The sequence below is a fragment of the Geotrypetes seraphini genome, chromosome 13 (assembly GCF_902459505.1).
Source record: "Geotrypetes seraphini chromosome 13, aGeoSer1.1, whole genome shotgun sequence".
Lineage (NCBI taxonomy): Eukaryota > Metazoa > Chordata > Amphibia > Gymnophiona > Dermophiidae > Geotrypetes > Geotrypetes seraphini.
In genome coordinates, this window is record NC_047096.1 from 9,593,503 (window position 1) to 9,613,491 (window position 19,989).

The 19,989-nt window shown below is 42.9% G+C and overlaps 1 protein-coding gene across 1 annotated transcript; it reads right to left on the reverse strand.

Moving 5' to 3' along the window:
• Nucleotides 1–150: 150 nt before the first annotated feature.
• BCAS2 (BCAS2 pre-mRNA processing factor) lies at nt 151–15,164 on the reverse strand. Its single transcript, XM_033919375.1, has 7 exons — nt 15,011–15,164; nt 14,256–14,348; nt 8,799–8,869; nt 7,373–7,534; nt 5,407–5,457; nt 3,297–3,377; nt 151–592 (listed from the first exon to the last, which is right to left on the reverse strand). Exons 1-7 carry the CDS (start codon nt 15,101–15,103, stop codon nt 466–468), a joined length of 678 nt encoding a protein of 225 aa, XP_033775266.1. The 5' UTR covers nt 15,104–15,164; the 3' UTR covers nt 151–465.
• Between the last annotated feature and the right edge of the window lie 4,825 nt (nt 15,165–19,989).

Here is a 19,989-nt window from a genome sequence, read left to right on the forward strand (position 1 = left end):
AACACGGCCGTATCATCTTCATAACACCTGAAACCATAATACTTGGCTAAGCTTACATGGGTCCAGCATAAGGTAGCATTTGACAGGATGGCAAGAGCGCACCCTAAAGGACTGAAAAAGAATTGGTGTGTTTTCATCATTTCCAGACACTCCAAAATTAGAAAATGTTTATTATCGTTAGAAGCAATATTCAGACAACTGTTCAGATATAAGTTTCTTTCTCAAACTGCTATGAATTGTGGACATCAGGGTAAGAGAGACGAGTTTACTTAAACTGTCCATCCCTATGCTCTTGAGCTCCCCAAGCAGCCGTTTCTACGTACAGAAGAGGTAAAATTATCCTCACGCTAGTAACTCAGTAAACTCTCAGCCTCATTTCTTCCTGGAGAGTCGCCTGTTTCTACTGTTCCTTTGAGGAAGATTTCCAAGAGCCTACTGGCTACTCGGGAATTGGATTCCCCCAAGTCAGAAATCGTGCTGAATGTTTTCTTTGTTTTCCTCTCCATGTTGCTGCTTTATCTGTTGGATTTCATTCTCCAGTTGCACAATGGCACGCTCTATCTCAAAGTTTTTACTGACCAGCGACACCCACCTGGAACAATAAAGCACACACACCAAGTGTCATGCTATATTAATAGTCCAATAAGAAAGAGAAAAACAGAGTTTGATTTACTGTGTCTTTAAATATGTTATTTACTCACTTCACACTGCACCTTCCCTGGAGCAATCATGACACCTTATGGCCACTAGGTAGAATGCAGCTGTTATATTTCCTATATAATTTTATATTTTGTTTTAAAATCTGCTTTTAATCAGAGAACTGCAAGATAACCACTGGCAAAAAAAAATTCATATGGGCATTTGGGTTACCAAACTCTTAAATGAGGTGAAAAGAAAAGCGCTTTTTAAAGACTTGTTAATTGTATCAGAGTTGCATGACGTTCAATAATCCTGCAAAACTAAAATGCTCTCTTTTGCAGTGCTATCCATCCACAAGGAGGCATTTCTATGTTCTGAGATGGTTAGGGGAAAGAACACTTGCATTTAGGGGCTCTTTTACTAATATGCAGTTCCCCCCCCAAAAAAAAATAAAAAAAAGCAAGCCTTCCTTCTCCAGTCCTGCCATTCTGACAGTCAAATTCTGCCCCTTGACCATAAATACCTCTTCCCCCCCAATCCAGGGTCGCTGAAAGGTGCCCTGGAGAGGATGAATATAAGAATAGCCTTACTGGGTCAGACCAATGATTCATCAAGCCACGTAGCCCGTTCTCACAGTGGCCAAAACCCAAGGAGTAGCAATATTCCATGCTACCAATACAAGGTAAGCAGTGGCTTCCCCCATGTCTTTCTCAATAACAGACTATGGACTTTTCCTACAGGAACCTATCCAAACCTTTCTTAAAACCAGCTACGCTATCCGCTCTTACCACAGTGACAGTGATCCTCTCTGTCAGTGTCAGGTCAGTACTATTCATGAAGATAGTGCCTCTGCTCCTGAGATTACCACTAAAGGGCACCCTTTCCATAGAAAGAGTTTTTCTCCCTTATAAGGAAAAGGTGATGTCACAAAACTAACACTAGGGGGTAGAGATGCCATTTTGAGAGGCATCACCAACCTGGGCAGAAGGAACTACTGACGCTCAGCTTTGTTGGAGAGCCTTTCACTGACCCATGTTTGATGGGACAGGGGTTTGCTTTATGGGGGGCAGTGGGGGTAGAAGATGTCAGAGGTGGGGAGTTTGACTGTCAGAGTGGCAGGCCTGGAGAAGGGAGGGGGGGAATCCCTTCTTGGGATTAGCTATTGGGAGAAACTGGATACGGTGGTGGATTTCAGGAATGGCTATTTTACTTCCTCAGCCTGTTCCACCTTAGTGTATACATTTACTGCCTCCTCTCACATTGGTGATAATTATGGCTGCACTAGCACATGATAATAAGCAGGGCTCAAGCTGCTGGGAGAGTTCGCTCCTCACCCCATGCCGGTTCATAGACAAAACCGCAGAAGACAAAGGCGCGCGCTGACAACTGAGCGCAAGACGGAAGAGCACGCCAAAGAAAAAGAGTGTTTTTAGGGGCTCTGACGGGGGTTTTTGTTGGGGAAATCCCCACTTTACTTAATACAGATCGCGGCGGCGTTGTGGGGGATTTGGGGGGTTGTAACCGCCCTCATTATACTGGAAACTTAACTGTTTCCCTGTTTTTTAGGGAAAAAGTGAAGTTTTCAGTAAAATGTGGGGTGTTACAACCCCCCAAAACGCAGCGCGATCTGTATAAAGTAAAGTGGGGGGGTCCCCCCCACACCCCCTGTCGGAGCCCTTTAAAACAGTCATTTTCTTCGGCGCGCGCCTCCACATTGCGCTCAGTTGTCTGTGTGCGCCTTTGTCCCGGCGCGCTTTTGACCTGACACCCCCCACCCCAGACACGCCCATTGCAATTTAGGCAGCAAGTTTTACTGCGCTGTAAAACCCCTGCTAGTAGCTTAATGCAGCTTTGTCAAAGGGCTCCGTAATTCTGAGATCGTCAGAAGCACTAAAATACAGGAACTTCAGCAACTACAACATTCTTTGAGATCATCATTCAAAAAATTTCCACAAGTCAGCAAATGGACCACGAACATTTCTGGAGCAGCAAAGATTTTGCTTTATTATTATTTAATCCGGGGCTTCCTTCTTGCTCTTTTGGAGAACTACAGGCTTGAATCGGATGGTACAAACCTTCGTTTCCAATTGCCCAGGAATTCTCCCCAGCATATTTGGTATAAAGAGTTTCTTCCAAGAGTCATGCATAAGGGCACTTTGCACACGCATGCGCCACCTCCTCAAAATCCCCCATCCGGCCAATTCACACAGAAGACTTTGTAAGCTGGTGGGCATTTCCACTCCTCCTTATTCTCAGGCTGCTGAGTGAGAATCAATCCCCCAGTTAACCTGAGAAGGGACAATTTGAACTGGGAACAGCTCCATCCTTTAAAATTTAATTATGCTAAACAGACTATTTTTTCAAGCTAGTATATCAGTCACATCAGTTCATTTTTCAGGAAAATATTCACTGTGATTTTGCCTCAGATTTATCTTGCTAAATTATCCAATTAAAATGTCAACAGCTGATTAATGGGCAGGTTAGCATAAACAAGCAAGCAAATTACTCCTTTTGTGACAGTAATGAAAATGTAGACTGTCACAGATGGGAGAGCGCCAGTTCCCAAACCTTTTCTCCCACTTCATTTCCAGTGTGGTAAAGAAACACTGGATGACGTGAAAAGCAGAAGCAGAGACTGAAACGTGGATGATACTAACGTGGACTCCATTTCACGTAGCTTCCCCCCTGCACTCAGTTGTATGTTTTTCCGCTGCCAGTTCAGATCCTGGATTTGTTTCCTGTAAAAAAATATCATACATCGGCAATCTGTTTGTTTTTTTCTTGACCTGGTATTTTCCTTCTCTTGTTCCTCTGGACTTTCAACTCAGTCAGAACCAGAGCTAAGATCCAAATACCATGAGCAACTCTTTGGGAAATTTTCCCATTTTATTTCCCACTCAACATGTTTAGCCTAGTTGATGCAGTGACAGCTTTTTTTTTTATTATTAATGGCTAAATAAATGCCAGGGCGCTGTACTGAATTTTATAATCGCAGGTCTAACTCCAATCACTAGGTGTCAGTCCTGAGCAATGAGCATCTGCAGCAGTTCCTCAGAGCACAGCTGTGGTATGTGATCTTGGCTAGATGTGAGAGGCATAAGAGAGACCTTGAATGAACTCTTTATTCCCTAGCCCAGAAAGTTATAAAGGCAGCCTCACAGAGCCAATTCCCATAGAGTTGAAAGTCAAAAAGAACAGGAGAAAATTGCTGGGCTAAAAATCAGTAAAACAACAAAATCATTTTTTCATGTAAATATATAATAGATACCGTATTTTTCGTTCCATAAGATGCACCTGACCATAAGACGCGTCCTAGATTTAGAGGAAGAAATCAAGAAAAAAAAACATTCTGAACCAAATTCTCCCTGCCAGGCTCTGCACCGTCCCCCTTCCCTGCCAGGCTCTGTACCCTGTCCCCCCTCTGGTGGTCTAGTGGTAGGCCGGGACAGGGCTAAGGGCAGTCAGGCAGGGCCTGGATTACTGGGCTTGATGGACCATTACTCTGACCCAGTAAAGCTGTTCTTATGTATTTATAACCGGAACCAGCTGACACCTTGCACATGGGCTGCATGGCATGGCGCCTGAACTACAACTCCCAAGGGCTTCTTGGGCCAGCAATTTACAGAGACCCTCCAGTCTGTCTTTACTCTCAGTACACCCTAGCCCGCTCCGGTCAACCCCCGGCAAGCACTGCAGTAACTTGGATTGGAGGAAGTATTGCACTGGCACCACCACTGATAACAGCCCAACCCTTCGCTTTCCATCTCAAAACACGCCTGCGCAATCTTCTTCTAGCCCTCACATTTTCCGTTGCAAAGGGCTTAGGGGAAAAGCGAAGGAGAGATGGGCAGCTAACGAGTAGGCGAGGAAGCGATGTGGGCATTGCCCTGGGGAGGGGGCTTGACCCTATGGTATGTCTTTCCAGATCCAACTCATTTAGAAACTTTTCTTCAAGACAAACACATTCCTCATGCTAATGTAATTTGATTTTTTCTCTAAATAGTAGAAGATAGATTTTTTGCCTGTTATGTTTTTAAACCCTGCCACGACTGAAATTACTTAGGGCTCCTGTTACAAAATGGCAGAAGTTTCTGCAGGCCAGCGAGATAAATGCTGCAACGCTCACAGGAATTCTATGAGCATTTACCTCACCGACCCATAGTAAAAGCCTCTCCCACCATTTAGTAAAACACAGCATTAGTTTATTTCTTGAATTATCTATTTCGGGTCCCTGGAGTTCTTGCACTCTCCATATTGTGGACTAAAAACGGGATACTTGCATTTATAAATTGTTTTTTGCAAGATTTAAATTTCTTTCTTTGTTTCATGCATTACTTTGTATATTATAAAAGCTTGAAAAATAAAAATGAATTGCCTCAAAAAACTTCAATAATAATTAGTAAAGTACAGTAACAGAAATGCTAAACAGAAAGACAGACAAAAAGATGGCCATGCACTTTCTTCTTTCCAGAGAAGAGATCAGAAAATAGGGTGGGCTGACTATATAATAAATGTAAACCACTTTGATTGTACCACAGAAAGGTGGCAGATCAAATCTATGACCCTCCTCCCTTTTATCTTGGTATCTAATGGTGTCTGTTTCTTTCCTGAGGGTTAGTGGAACAGATGCCCAGCAGGGTTCATTCCTGCCTCTCACCCAGGTGTACGGGTTCAGTGTTTTATAGCAATACCACCCAAATGGCTCTTCCCTGTGGATAGCTCTGAAGAATAAAGACAGCATAATGGGAGATCAACACAAACCCTCACCTCAGCTTCTGGAGTTCTTTTTGAGATTGTTCTATGAGATGCACCAGGTTTCTAGGAGAGGAGAAGATGGGAGACGTCAACATTTCACAGTAGAAACTGCAGAATAATCCCACTTTTGGTTACTCTTTGGGTTTTTGCCAGGTACTTGTGACTTGGATTGGCCACTGTGGAAACAGGATACTGGGCTAGATGGACCATTGGTCTGACCCAGTATGGTAACTTATGTTCTTATGTGAGCCAAGCATAGTGACATCACTGATCAGTCTGGCTCTTAAGCATTGGTGGAATGAGGCATTATGACATCACAATCTCAGCTCTGCCAGGTACTTGGGACCTGGATTGGCCACTATGGAAACAGGATACTGAGCTTGATGGACCATTGGTCTGACCCAGGATGGCTGTTCTTAACATAGCAGGACTTAGGCTGATGCCACAGGGCTAAACAAGGAGCCAAGCACAAATACTATATTTTTTTGCACATACAGTAGCGAATGCATTATATGCATTTTTACAATCCAAATGACATAAAAGAGAGCATATTATACCAGTTTATTTTACATTTTGACCCAAATCCAGTACCTCTCTTTGACCCTTTCCCCTGCAAGATCTGCACGCTCTGCCTCCCTTCCTGTCCCTCCCCGCACTCCGGTCCTTCTTTGCCATCTCCAGCAATAGCAGAGATCCAGACGGGCAGCCTTCTGAGGTATGGGATAAGCGTTCTTCAAGTTGTTAATCTGACATTTTGCTTACTGAAATTATTTTCTGGCCTAGTCCCCCGTTTTTCCTATTATGATTAGGTGGATGATTTGATTTTTTTTTTTTAATTTCTCTTCCCCACTTTTACTAAGGTGCACTAACCAATTAGTGTGCGCTAATTGAATTAGAATGCACTAAACGCTGGCACATCCATAGACCATTGGCTCAGCCCAAAATTAGAACACCTGCCCACCCTCTTCGCACTACCCTCAGGCGCTGCACTGCAGCTTGAGTTCTCAAGCAAGGTCCTTGGCATCATTATCGATTCTTCTCTCTCCCTCAATGACCACCTCAACTCCTTGGCTAAATCATGCTTTGTCAGCCTCCACATGCTGAGGAAAATAAGATCCTATTTTCGCCAACAACATTTCGCCGTCCTTGTCCAATCCATTATCCTCTCCAAATTAGACTACTGCAATGCCATCTACTTAAGCCTATCAAAAAAAAGTCTTCAAAGACTCCAGCTAATCCAGAATACTGCAGCCAAGTTGATCTTTGCAAAATGCAAGTCCGACCATGTCTCCCCACTCCTAGCCAAACTTCACTGACTCCCAGTGATTTCCAGAATCCATTTCAAATGCTCCTGCCTGGCTTTTAAGATCATTCACGGCATCCTTCCTCCCTTAATCCCACTATCTTATAACTCCTCGAGTCCTGACTCTACCAGACCCGCCCAAAGGTATAAACTATCCTTCCCTTCTCTACACGGTATTCGCTATGCAGGCAAACTGGGAAAATCCCTTCTCTTCAGAATCACAGGTCTTTGAAACGACCTTACTACCCCGCTGTGGAACCTGGGCTCCCTCCAATTATTCCGCAAACAACTGAAAACCTGGCTTTTCACTAAAATGTAATTCTATCCCCCCCCTTACTCTTCTCTTCTATATAGAAGTTCATGTAAACCTTTTTTTCTTTCTCTTCCTATAATTTAAGTTCTTGTAAACCGTGCCGAGCTCCACATCCGTGGAGATGATGTGGTATATAAACTTAAGGTTTAGTTTAGACTAACATGCACGCGTTAGCGTTTAGCACTCGCTAATCGGTTAGCACATCTTGGCAAAAGAGGGCTTTAATTATGAGTATTTTCAAGATATATTCTTCTGTTGCCTATTTCCTTTGTCACAACTATTTGCTGTGACTGTATTATTGAAAATGCTGATAAAAGTTAAAAAAAAAAAAAAGGATCAGAAGAGGAAGAGAAATGACTCACTCATTATACACCTTCCAGGCATTGCAGCCATGCTGAGACATAAGTTCGAGATTCTCAATGCGCACGGCCTGATGTTCCAGCTGTGCCATAGAGTTGTTGACGCATTCCTGCCACGCAGTGATATCATTCTTCTGTCCTGAGGAGGGGGCAGGCAGCTCATACCTGCAGCAAAGAAAAAAAACCAAAAAACAAGAGTTTAGCAGAAGTCAGGTGAATAAAGAGAAAGGCTGAGAGAGACATAAATAATCTGAAGAGGGCTTCAATGGCTGGGAGTAGGTTTTGACGGAGATTTCGGCAGTTGGAACCCAAGCACAGTACCGGGTAGAGCTTTGGATTCTTGCCCAGAAATAGCTAAGAAAAAAAAATTTTAAATATTTAAGTTGAATCAGGTTGGGCAGACTGGATGGACCATTCGGGTCTTTATCTGCCGTCATCTATGTTACTATGTAATCAAAGAAAGCAGAATGTTGAAAGGTTGTAAGGGTTAATGTCACCAGGTAGCACAGGTTTTATCTTCTTTAGCCGACATTGCACCGAAACTCAGGAAAAAAAAGGCACTGAATCACGTGTGCAGTATCCAGTTACACATCAGACCAGAAGGATGGGCAGGTCCCAAGAAGACAGGCCAAAGGGACTGAGGGGGGACCAAGGCACAGAGCCAGATCACCGAGTCTAAGAAAAAGAAACAGGATCAAAGCTCGCTAGGAATCAGACAGAAACACTAAGGGCTCCTTTTACAAAGCCGTGCTAGCCGCTACCGCCTCCTCTTGAGCTGGCGGTAGTTTTTTGGCCAGCGCGGGGGTTAGCGCATGATTAAAAGTCATGTGGCTTTGTAAAAGGAGCCCTAAGGGGCTGATTTTTTAAGTGGCGTCTAGAAAAATGTCATCTGCCATGCGTCAATCAGGTTCACGTGCCACTTAAAGAATCGTGGCTACAGCCACCTAACCACGAACTTAGGCGCTGGTAACGTAGGGCAGGGTTTTAAGCGCCTACATTTCTGGCATCTGGGTTCATTGTAGAATTTGTACCTAGTGGCGCTTAGTGACACCTAAGGCCAACTCTGCCCCTAAACACACCTGGACATCACTAGGTGCCCAGGTGTTAGCCGCCAGTCCTGGGATATGCCTAGGTTTTTTTTTTTAATTGGCTTTTAAAAGTGCAATTAATTGCTCTACTTAAAGCCGATTAAAACAATTAAGTTAGACAACGGCAGGCGTGATCTAGGTCGAATCTCCCTCTAACTGCACAAGGCAGGTTTCCAACAAAGAGCGCTCCAATGCTTCCTAGACGTTAGGAAAACAATCAAACAAGACAAATGACCCTTTGGCTAATGCTCTGTGAGGCTGTTATATGCCACATTCTTTGCTAGGTGTAAGACTGCACTCTAGGAAGAACAGATGTGAACATGTAAACCTGCAGGACTTACCTTTTCATGCTCAGAAGTTCCAAGGGCTGCCGTGCTGCCAGTCTCTCAAACTCATTTCTCATTATTTCAGTCTGTAAATGCACAAAATCAAGATCAGTTAATTAGTCATTTGCTAACTAGCTCTTACCCAGGAGTTCCTAGGAGCACGGAACATCTCCACAACTATATTTGACAAACTGAGAGATTAGGGCAGACATGGGCAACTCCAGTCCAATCGGGTTTTCAGGATTTCCCCAATGAATATGCATGAGCTCTATTTGCATGCACTGCTTTCAATGCATATTCATTGGGGAAATCCTGAAAACCCGATTGGATTCCGGTCCTCGAGGACCGGAGTTGCCTATGTCTGGATTAGCGGAATGAACCCAAGATGAAATTTAGAGTATAAAACAAAGAAACTGATGGATTTCAAGTTTCAAGTTTAATAAAGTTTTGATTAATTGCTTAATCATAATTCTAAGCGATGTACATAACACTAAAATTACAAAATTTAGGAAACAGTATAACACATAACAAGAACTGAGTCTTGCAAAACTAATGACAAATTTGACAAACCCATAAACACAGGGAAAGAGGGGAAAAAAACTACAAGTTATTTGATAGTAAGTTAAGACATACATGACTCTTTGCAGTCTGCATCTCATTTTACACAAAAAAAACGGCAGTTCAGAAAGGATGTAAAACTGGAATCGAGATGTCTTACGTTCCACGATTGTTTTAGAACAGCATCTGCCAACGTAGAGCACCTTCTAGCAGAAGCAAACGTATAAAATATTAACTGAGCAAAGCAGCCACATGAACATTTATGGTATGAAATAGCAAGAGGCGCCTAAAACAGGGCTCCTTTTACTGCAGGTTTTTGGCGTGGGCCAAAGCTCACAGAATTCCTATGAGCATCAGAGCATTTACCTCACCGGCTCACGCTAAAAACCTCTAGCACTGTTTAGTAAAACCCAGCGTTAATTAGTAAATTGGCTTTAACAAGCTCAAAATGGCAAAAAAAATAAAAATTGGGTAACAGATGGCTATCTTATTAGGCTCGATGCCTATCTCCAAAGTAGCTGTGTTTAGGGGTGGAGAAGGACTTAGGCTTTGCTAAGTGCGAGTCTCTAAAAAAAACTAGGTGCCTATAATGTAGGCCTTTAAAACAGGCGCCTAAGTTTTAATAGGTGTCTAAGTGTGATTGACAAGAAATAGGCACCTATCTTTTTAGACGCTGTAGGAGTTTTGGTTCCTTTTGTTCGTTCTTTTTATTGATTATATCCAGAATTCGTTAGACCATAATAAATGATGCTTATAAAAATTCAGGAACCTTTTACTGACTGAAGGAAGCTTGAATAACTACCAGGTCCTCTAACATTGATTAGGTGATTGGGAGTTTGTTCTTCCTTTTCTATTACACAGGGGGAGGGGGGTATTGTCTGTACTCAAGGAGGATGCACCTTTGGGATTATAGACGGTGCAGCCAATTCTTCTGTAAAATAAACAGTTTGTTGTTTTTATGGGTTGATGAAAGATTGCAGCCTGATTCCACATCTGCCGTAAAGACAGCATCCTTTCAAGAAGAGGCTTGGCAGGTCACCCAGGGTGGTGGGAGAGGGAGGAAGAGATTTACAATTGCCATAGGCTGGAACATAAATCATTCACATGCTATTTCCTTCCCTAGTCTGGTTGAACATATAGGAAGAGGTTAGAAACTTTTCTAACTGTAGCTCTGCTTTTAATTCTAGCCTATAAACATTTCCTGTACAGAACCCTGGTGATCTTTGTGTTTTAACCAAGCTGAATAATATGTTATCTAAATATCACTTATCTGTTCCAAGCATTTTACATATTAAACTCTTGAACACTAAGCATCAGTCTAACCTTATTTGTGTTATTGTATGGCACCAAAGAATAGTGACAAATACCATATATACAGTACTTGATATAAAGATGAGATTTTTGGGCCCAAAAATTGGGATCTTGTCTTATATTTGGGTCATCGCCCACCGCCCTCCTCCGGGCCTGTCGTATGGCCTAGTGGGGTAGGTCGGGCCAAGACAGGAGTGATCCCTCCCATCTCCTGTCCTGGTCAAATCTGCCAATTTTTTTGTTTTACCTCCCTCCCACCTCCAACCGTGCACCTTTTGAATCCCACAAGAACTCGGGGCAGCCATTCAGCAAGCAGCTCAGTGCTGGGCAGGAGCACAAAAGCTCGGTCATGCCCTGTACATTGGGCTGCGAGAACTTGAGGCAGCCATTCAGAGAGGGGCTCAGCGCGGGGAAGGCGCTGGACCACCAGGGATTCATAAAGGTATATAGGGGAGGCAAAACAATTTGGCAGTCAGCTAGACAGGAGACAAGAGAGATCCCTCCTGTTCTGGCCCCCGAGGTCATATAGCAGGCCTGGTGGAGGCCTACAGGACATCAGGAGAGAGGGGGGACAGGGTACAGAGCCTGACAGGGAGTGAAGGGGCTGAGTGCAGTGCCTGGCAGGGGAGGGAGGGAAGAGTGGCAGGGCACATGAATATTAACCCCCTCCCCCACCCAGGTCTTATATTCGAGTCAACCTTTTTTCTTCATTTGGGGGGGAGGGGGGAAAGGCTACTTCGTCTTATACTCGGAGGACTTATATTCGAGTATATACAGTACCATGGCGAGATGAAGAGACAGAGCATGAACAGATAAAGAATTCAAGCCATTAAGTCATTAGGAAAGCTTGTATTCTGACCAAAACAAACCAAGCCTAGAACCTTTTTCTAGATAAAAGGAATACAGTAGCAGATGCTTATATTGTAAATAATTTTAAGCTGATTTATTTTCGCTTCTAGATAAGCAGTGACAACTTGCACTCATGAAAACCACAGACTGCACCGAGCGATGGCACACGAGTAGAAGGGGGAGGGGAGACTTGATTTTCGATAATTCACTAACATTCTCAGTTTGAGGAGTTTGTTTTGACGACGCTGCTACTTCTCATGCTAAACAATGTGGGTTGTGTCCACCTTATGTGTGAATATGCTTGTTGGAATTGGTTTTCTGCCAGAAGACCAAAAACAAGATGCTAGGAATTATTACAAAAGGGATGGTTAACAAGACTAAGAATGTTATAATGCCCCTGTATCGCTCCACGGTGCGACCTCATCTGGAGTATTGTGTTCAATCCTGGTCTCCTTATCTCAAGAAAGATACAGTGGCGCTAGAAAAGGTTCAAAGAAGAGCGACCAAGATGGTAAAGGGGATGGAACTCCTCTCGTATGAGGAAAGACTAAAACGGTTAGGGCTTTTCAGCTTGGAAAAGAGACGGCTGAGGGGAGATAGGATTGAATGCTACAAAATCCTGAGTGGAGTAGAACGGGTACAAGTGGACAGACTTTTCACTCCGTCAAAAATGACAAAGACTAGGGGACACTCGATGAAGTTACAGGGAAATACTTTTAAAACCAATAGAAGGAAATTTTTTTTCACTCAGAGAATAGAAGCAGTTTTCTGAAAACTAGATGCTCCAGCTAACAGCTCTTTGGACTTACAAATATAATACCCTTCTAAAGTAGGGAATATTCATCCTTTAAGCATCACCCTATTCCCCCAAAACACATCCCGACCCCTTGTATACATGTTTTTCAGTTTTAGACTTGTATATCCAGGCTTTATAAAACATCTCCGTGCCAGTTTACGTATCTCTGGAACCTTACCAGATACGACTATAGGCTGGAACAGGTTGTAGTTTAAAGAAATCAGATCTACGAGCACTCTGCATGCACAGAGTCAAGCTAACACTGTCCCATATTAATTTTGTCAAATATATTTGCCTTGGAGGTACAGTTTTATCAAAGGGAAACCAAACCTTGCCCAATACATACAGGTATACAGTATATAAACAGAGATCTTAGCAGATTTGTTAGACAGTAAGTATCCAAGTAGTGCATAATTACATATAGAAATCAGAGCTTTCAAACATTTTACCCACGTAATCTGGGGGTCTGAAAAATGTCCTCTCAAAGAGGTTGAAGATTTGCTTATTCCATTACATGTGGATATTTAGCTGCACAGACAGGAAGTGCTCCTGGGAGAAAGGTAGGTATGTATGTGGGGGAGAAGGAGGAAAAAGGATGTCTATGTGATAAGTTCAACAAGGCACCTATTTTATAAAATGCAACTTAAGCACCTACCGCGTTTCCCCGAAAATAACACACTGTCTTATATTAATTTTGGGCCCAAAAAATGCACGAGGTCTTATTTTTGGAGATGTCTTATTCTTTTCATATACAATGATCATCTCTCCCTTCCTCTCCTCCACCCCAATTCTTCCTCTTTCCTTTCTCTCCCCCACATGTGCAGCACCTTTCCTCCCCTCTCACCCATCCCCTTGTGCAGTATCTTTCTATCCCTCCCATCCCTTGTGAAGCAGAACCCTTGCAGTTTCTATCCCTCCCTCTCACCTCTTGCAGCTTCTATCCCTCTCTCACTCCCATCCCTTGTGCAGCAGAACCCTTGCAGCTTCTATCCCTCCCTCCCATCTCTAGTAGCTTCTCTCCCTCCCTTCCTTCCCCATGTAGCATTTTTCTATCCTCCTGCCACCACCACTGTGCACCCCCCTGATGACCCATCTCTCCCTCCCATTCAAACCGTGAGACCAAAATAAATACCTTATAATAAACCAGCAGCGTCGGCAGAAATCTAGACAGGCTGCTTTGCGGTCTTCTATCGCCTGGGGTTCCTCTGCTGTGTTGCTGATGACGTGTAGATTGCTGCCAACGCTGCTGGTTTGTTATAAGGTATTTATTTTGGTCTTGCGGTTCGGATGGGAGAGATGGGTCGGGGGGGAAGCGCTGCTGCTGCTGCCGGCAACTAGGGCTTATTTTTGGGGAAACACAGTATGTACCTCTGTAAATAGATAGATTTTCAGAAGCAGCCCCACTGTATGTGTGTGGTCCTTGGGAATGCCTATGCACAATTCTGTTGCAACACACGTACAAGGCATGTAAATGTTTGCAATTATTTTAACCCTTTATTTGGCATTGTATCTTCTATGGCTCTTATAGGAGATCTGCATCTCCAAATGCCTGTTACTTGGCACTGTTGCTCTCGTTCAACATCAAGTTACATAAAGCAACCGGTTTCACCATCTGCCAATTAAAGACTTGTTTTTGCAGGTAAAGTCAGCTTTATGCATAGAAACTCTTTATGTAATTAGACCATAAATTTTACAAGTCTTCATATTTACTTATTCAGGCAAAATTTTATCCATACAAAAAGCAAACGTACACATCTGCACATGCCATGGACCCACAGCCATTTTCAACATACTGTAGCTACAAGACTTTAAATCACAATGGGGAGTTTAAAATTTTCCCTTTGAAATGACATTTTGAGTAACTAGCCTTTTGATATCACAGCCCAGGAATTACTGCAAAGCACAATCTTCACATTTTAAGTCACTACAGGCTAGAAAGCAAATATTACAAAGCTCACTTCAAAAGCCGTGTAGTCAGGGGTTGGTAAATAACTCAGGTAGTTCTTGGTAGGTCTGTACCTCCTGGTTTCTTCTTCCACCAAAGCAGCAGCCTAGGAAAAGACACAAGAATTACACCGAGATACTGGCTCTGAAGGTGAAAGTGGAGGACAAAACGGAGCTGTGCAGCCCTAGAGTTGTTTCTGCCCTATCCCATACATGGACTGACCAAGCCACATCTTCCATCCTGCAAGAAACTCCCCAACCCCTTATCTGTCCCGTTTGTTCTGTCTGTCCTAATTAGATTGTAAGCTCTTCTGAGCAGGGACCATCTATTATATGTTTAATGTACAGCATTGAGTACATCTTTCAGCACTATAGAAATAATAAATAGAAGTAGCATAAATATACTGCAGTTGGTGCTGTCAAAAGTATAATCAGGACTTTCTATCCCCAACAACACAATAAGGTGGAGAGGGGTATGGCCTGGAATCCATCCCATCCTATCCTCCCCCCTCACCTCAGGCAGCACATCAGGCGCTCTCCCACCAACCAGACAGTGAGGTTGAGAAGAAGCCCCTCCTCCCAGGTCATAAGAAGAAGCCCCTCCCCCAGGCCATAAGAAGAAGCTCCTCCCCCCCAGGCCATAAGCAGAGAACCAGGGAGGAGACCCCCCAATCCCTCCAAACAATACAGGAAGAGAAGAGAGTAGTTGGGACTCGGAGTCCTCCCTCGGGCCTGTTCTCCCCCCCTCCTCCCCCAGCCGAGTCCTCACCGCCTCCCGCACTCCGGCCGCATCGTATCCCTGATCAAAGTAAGGCAGCGCGTCCACCACCACGTCTCCAGCCACCAGCCCCGTCCCCGCCATCTTTACTCCGGGCAGAAAGAAGACAGCGCAGGCGCACGGCGCACTGCAGCTTCCGGCTGGCACCTACGAAGCGTAGCGAGCGCTGTCGCTCTCTCAGCCCATTGGCTGAGGGTTGCCAGGGCGACGTGACGCAGAAGGCGAGGGGCGGGGGACGTTGGGGAGTCGAGAGGTGGCGTCTCAAAACCAATGGGACGCCGGATGGGGCTTCCTTCGCCTCGTGCTCTACGAACGCTTTTGGGATGAGATGCTGCTCTGGTTGGGAGTGTAAATAGCATTGTAGCTCCCCCTAGTGGTCGAGTCAGAAAATTACACTTTCTCTGATTACTATTACTTCTACTAATCATTTCTACAGTATTTCTACTAGACATTTCTACTAGACATAGGCAACGCTGTACATGAAAACATAGAAGAGACAGTCCCTGCTCAGAAGAGCTTACATTCTAGTCAAGACAGACAAACTGGACAAGAAGGTGCATCAATACACTGTGCTCAGGTAGTAACAGATGGTGCTGGGGATTCGGGGGTGGGGGAACCCCCCACTACATGTACAAGTCCTTGCACTCCCGTTGAGGGGGGGTGCCCCCCCAGTACACTGAAAACTCCTGAACACCAAAAACTGAAAGGAAAATGGGAGTTTCAGTGTACTGCCCCCCTCACAGCGATAACAGTATGGCTTAAAAGCGGTGGGAGCAGTGGCATGCATACGTCCTGTGCGCAATTGTCACCATGCCAAAGTCCAGTGCACTTTGATGGGTTACCACTCTTCTGGACAATTTGAACATGACAATGGGAGCAGCTCCTCAGTTTTATAGTAAACTGTTTAGATTTTTTTTTTTAATCTTTATTCATTTTCAAGTCTTACAAGTGTATAATATTCAATCAGAAAATTTTTAAACAAATCACTTGACAATCTTACTTATAATCCTTAAAATGTTTAGATATTTTATATTGCAGCATATCAAAATAAACTGATACATGAAACTGAACCCTAAAATGTCCAAGGATTCCATTCCTATTTATTACACTTTACGTATGACACAGATGATGTCTTTTGGTCTTAATGCAAGTTTGTTTTTAAAGTTATTATGGGGAGGCGGAGCTTACCCAAGATGGCGATCTGAGTGTGTCTGCGGAAACGCCGTCGCTCTCGTGGTGGAATTTCTTAGAGATTATGGTGAAAAGGAAGTCGAAAATATGGGGTTTTCCCGTTGAAGCAACAGCACCATTGGGTCCGATAGATATTTTCGTGGAACACGGCTTGCGAACTCCACAACCGGAGGTTACCGCGGCTGGAGAGACCGCACAAGCTGAGGTGTCGGATCTCTCCTTCGAGGAAGTCATTCTCTCTCCGGATAAGCGAAGACCACCTAGCTGCCCCGTTGCAATGGAGGTCATTTGTCGACGTACCGGCTCGGGATGCCCTCTTGCTGTCCTCTCGGAATAGAAGGGGGAAGGAGGAGCCCTCAGGATCACAGCAAGTGGCGAAGAGAACCCAGCAAGCTCAAAGAGACTCTCCGAGCACTCAGGAGGCTACAGGTACTTCGGAAGCCCATGAATTTTCTTTGATTTCTGAAGCGGTTACTGGCTCTTTGGCCTTAGCAGGGAATATTGGAACTGAGATTGTTCCCTTGCAAAGGCCTAAGGTAATCACTATGGAATCCATATGGGTGGCCATATCAAACATGCAAACTTCACTGGGGACCCAAATTCAACAATTATCCTCACGTTGTATTACTGTACTTTCAGAAAACTTGGAACTTAAAAATAAGGTATCAAGTCTGGAAAACAAAATGAGCGACACTGAGACTAAAGTAAATCTTTGGAAGTACAAGCCCTGACTTGGGTTAAGGACAGTGCTAGTTTGCACTTTAAACAAGAAATGCTTGAAAACTCTATTAGGAGGAATAATCTTCGGATTATCAATTTTCCGAAAGTACAATCTACACCTGCCCTTACTATGTTTAAAAGATATTTGTCAGAAATTTTGAAGATACCAGAAATCTCGTATCCACCTCTCTCAAAAATATATTACCTTTTAAAGAAAGTTAAACCTCAAAATCCAAACTTAAATCAACAGAATTTATCTGTTGATAGTTTGGATCTTACTCGGTTTCTAGAGAGGTTGGATACTGAGATTCAGGTTCCAGCTACATTAATAGTTCAGTTTGCAATTGACTCGGACAGGGATTGGATGCCTAAGATGTTTTTTAAGCATAAAGATGTTCCATTTATGACAAATATAATTAGGATGTACCCTGATGTATCTCATCCAACCCAGAGAAGAAGAAAACAATTTCTAGTATTAAGACCTCAGGCTGTACAACTAGGGGCAACCTTTGTTCTAAGATATCCCTGTAAGTGTGTCATGATATTTGGAGGGAATAGATATGTATTCTATGAACCACAACAATTATCTAAGTTTATTTCTGATAGAGTCATCATGAGCCTCTGTGTTCTCAAGTTAGCTCTAAGAAGATTGTTCAAGAGCGATCAGATCGCCTCTAAATTTGCCTTATATTTAGTTTCCTGATTACCTTATTTCAGCTTTATTCTCTTTAACTTCGTCTCCGATATAGTGGACTAATAATGCTTTGTATAGGTCTATACCTTTTCAAAATTGTTTGGAAGTTTGATTTAATTTCAATATACATTGTATGTTTGCTTATTGACTTGTAATTACTGTCAATTATTAAAAATCAATAAATAAATCATTATAAAAAAAATAAAGTTATTATGAATGTTATTGTAAACCGCCTAGGTTTTAGGTGGATAATAAATATTTAAAAGAAATAAATAAAATAAAGTGACCCCTTAAGACATTCACTCGAGGAAAGATATTCACGGAGTTCCAGCCTGTGGTAGGTGAAGTGTGTCAAAGCGTTATTTATATATATGTATATATATATTTATATTTATTTTTTTCATACATAAAATCCACGAATAGTACTTATCTTAATTGTTGGCCTTGGGGATCCTGACATGAATTCACATTTCGCTCTATGCTGTATCAAGGAGCATCATCCCCTTTAAGAAACACCTCTGCCATTATTTAGCTGTCTTTCAAGATGAGTACTATTTGTGGATTTATTGTAAGCTCTATTGGGCAGGGACTGTCCCTTGCGTGTTTAATGTACAGCGCTGCATGCGCTATAGAAATAATAAATTATTATTATGTATGACTCCTGCTGGTCTTCAGTATCAGGTACAGGGGGGTCGGGGTTGGGGGCTACCCTGGTGGCAGAAAGGAACGGGCATCCCTTCTGCCGATTCAAAGTACAGGGGGTCATGGCATGGGGGGTAATTTTATTTTATTTTTTTAATAGGCACAGATGTGCATGCACAACAGCTGTGTCCATTAAAAAATCTTTTTAAAAAGCTGCACTCCCTGCCCTGCTGAGCTGGCAGGGGAAGCCCTGAAGCAGCTTTAGGGAGTCCTGCGGCTCAGTGGGGCAGGGAGAGCAGCTAGCCTGACAGAAGGGAGGAGCTGTTCCTAGCGATTGTTCTTCTGAGCAAGTGCCAGTCTCAGTTCCTCTCCCCCTTTACTGCCGATTCTCCGCATGATTAGCATGCTATTCTGCTGAGCATTACTTGTAAAAAAAAAAAAATTGCTCCCACCACAATGTCTGAAGCTTTGTCCATCTGGCCCTAAACCTCCTTATGGGCACTTGACAATATATGTTCCTTTTCAAATGGAGCTGATCACTCTAACCACCACCACCAGTACATACAAAAGTTAAATGCAGAAAATTAGTACAGTGGTACTGGCTTAATTTATTAATTTAACAAATGTGAAAAATAGCAATACAGAATACAAAACGGATGTAGGGTTACATATTACAGAGTTAGTGTAAGAACTCCCTGTGTACAGCAGGACTGACTCAACCTCAGAACAAAGCCAAGAGTTTTACTTAACAAGTTACTTGTGAATCATTTGGCTAAGCAGCAGGATTTTTGGATGTAGCTCACACCTTTCTCATGAGTTACATTCAGGCACAGCAGGTATTTCCCTGTACCCAAAGGATTGACTCAAAAAGGAACCCGGTTTCTTACTTGTTTTTTGCAGTTTGGACTTCAGGTACAGAAAAACGTTTCAGATTTTTCTCCGATTGAGCTATCAGTTCAAAATCTTCTTTAAGCAGCACTTTATTTTGTTTCAATGAGATCAAATGGTTTTTATAACTTCAGGAGAAGTTACATTAGAAACATTATACAATAAATGGAGGGGAGGTATCAACGTGAGCTACTGTTACCCCGGGTTATTAGAAACTAGGTCTCTGCATAATATGGGACCGATGCTAAAATAGCAGGAGTTAGTGGTAAAATAACTCATCTACCGATAGAATGTACAGTGCTACGTGCATTTGGTAGCACTATAGAAATAATAAATAGTAGCAGTAGTAGACCAAGTTGATAACTTCCTCCCCTCCAAGTCATCTAAAAGATACAGAAAATAAGTACAAAGACAGACAAAGGAAATACAATTTACAAAAGCAAACTCAATATGAGCAAAGAAACCTGATAAATCAGGCAAACAATTAACACTTCAATGAAAAGTGTTATTTCTTGCATCTGCTCATCCCTGTGGTATTGGGGATAAGCATTTCCTTATTTCAGAGGCTCACATGTATTTTTTAGTTACTTTTCCAACCTGATTTAAACTTCTGTAACAGATTTCTTTTTTTTTTTTCTTCTTCAAAATTTCAGATTTCAAGATTCTTCTTGCAAAGCTATGAAATCCTGAATTGTATTTAGCAGCCTAGAAGTAGTTGTACTGCCACTGAGAGCTTTATTCAGTTTTAGGATGTGTCTCTAAAGACAAGGTTTCCTTCTTCCCCAAATCTTTAGTGGCCAGAAGTGTGGTACTCTAACAGCAGTACCCAAATGTA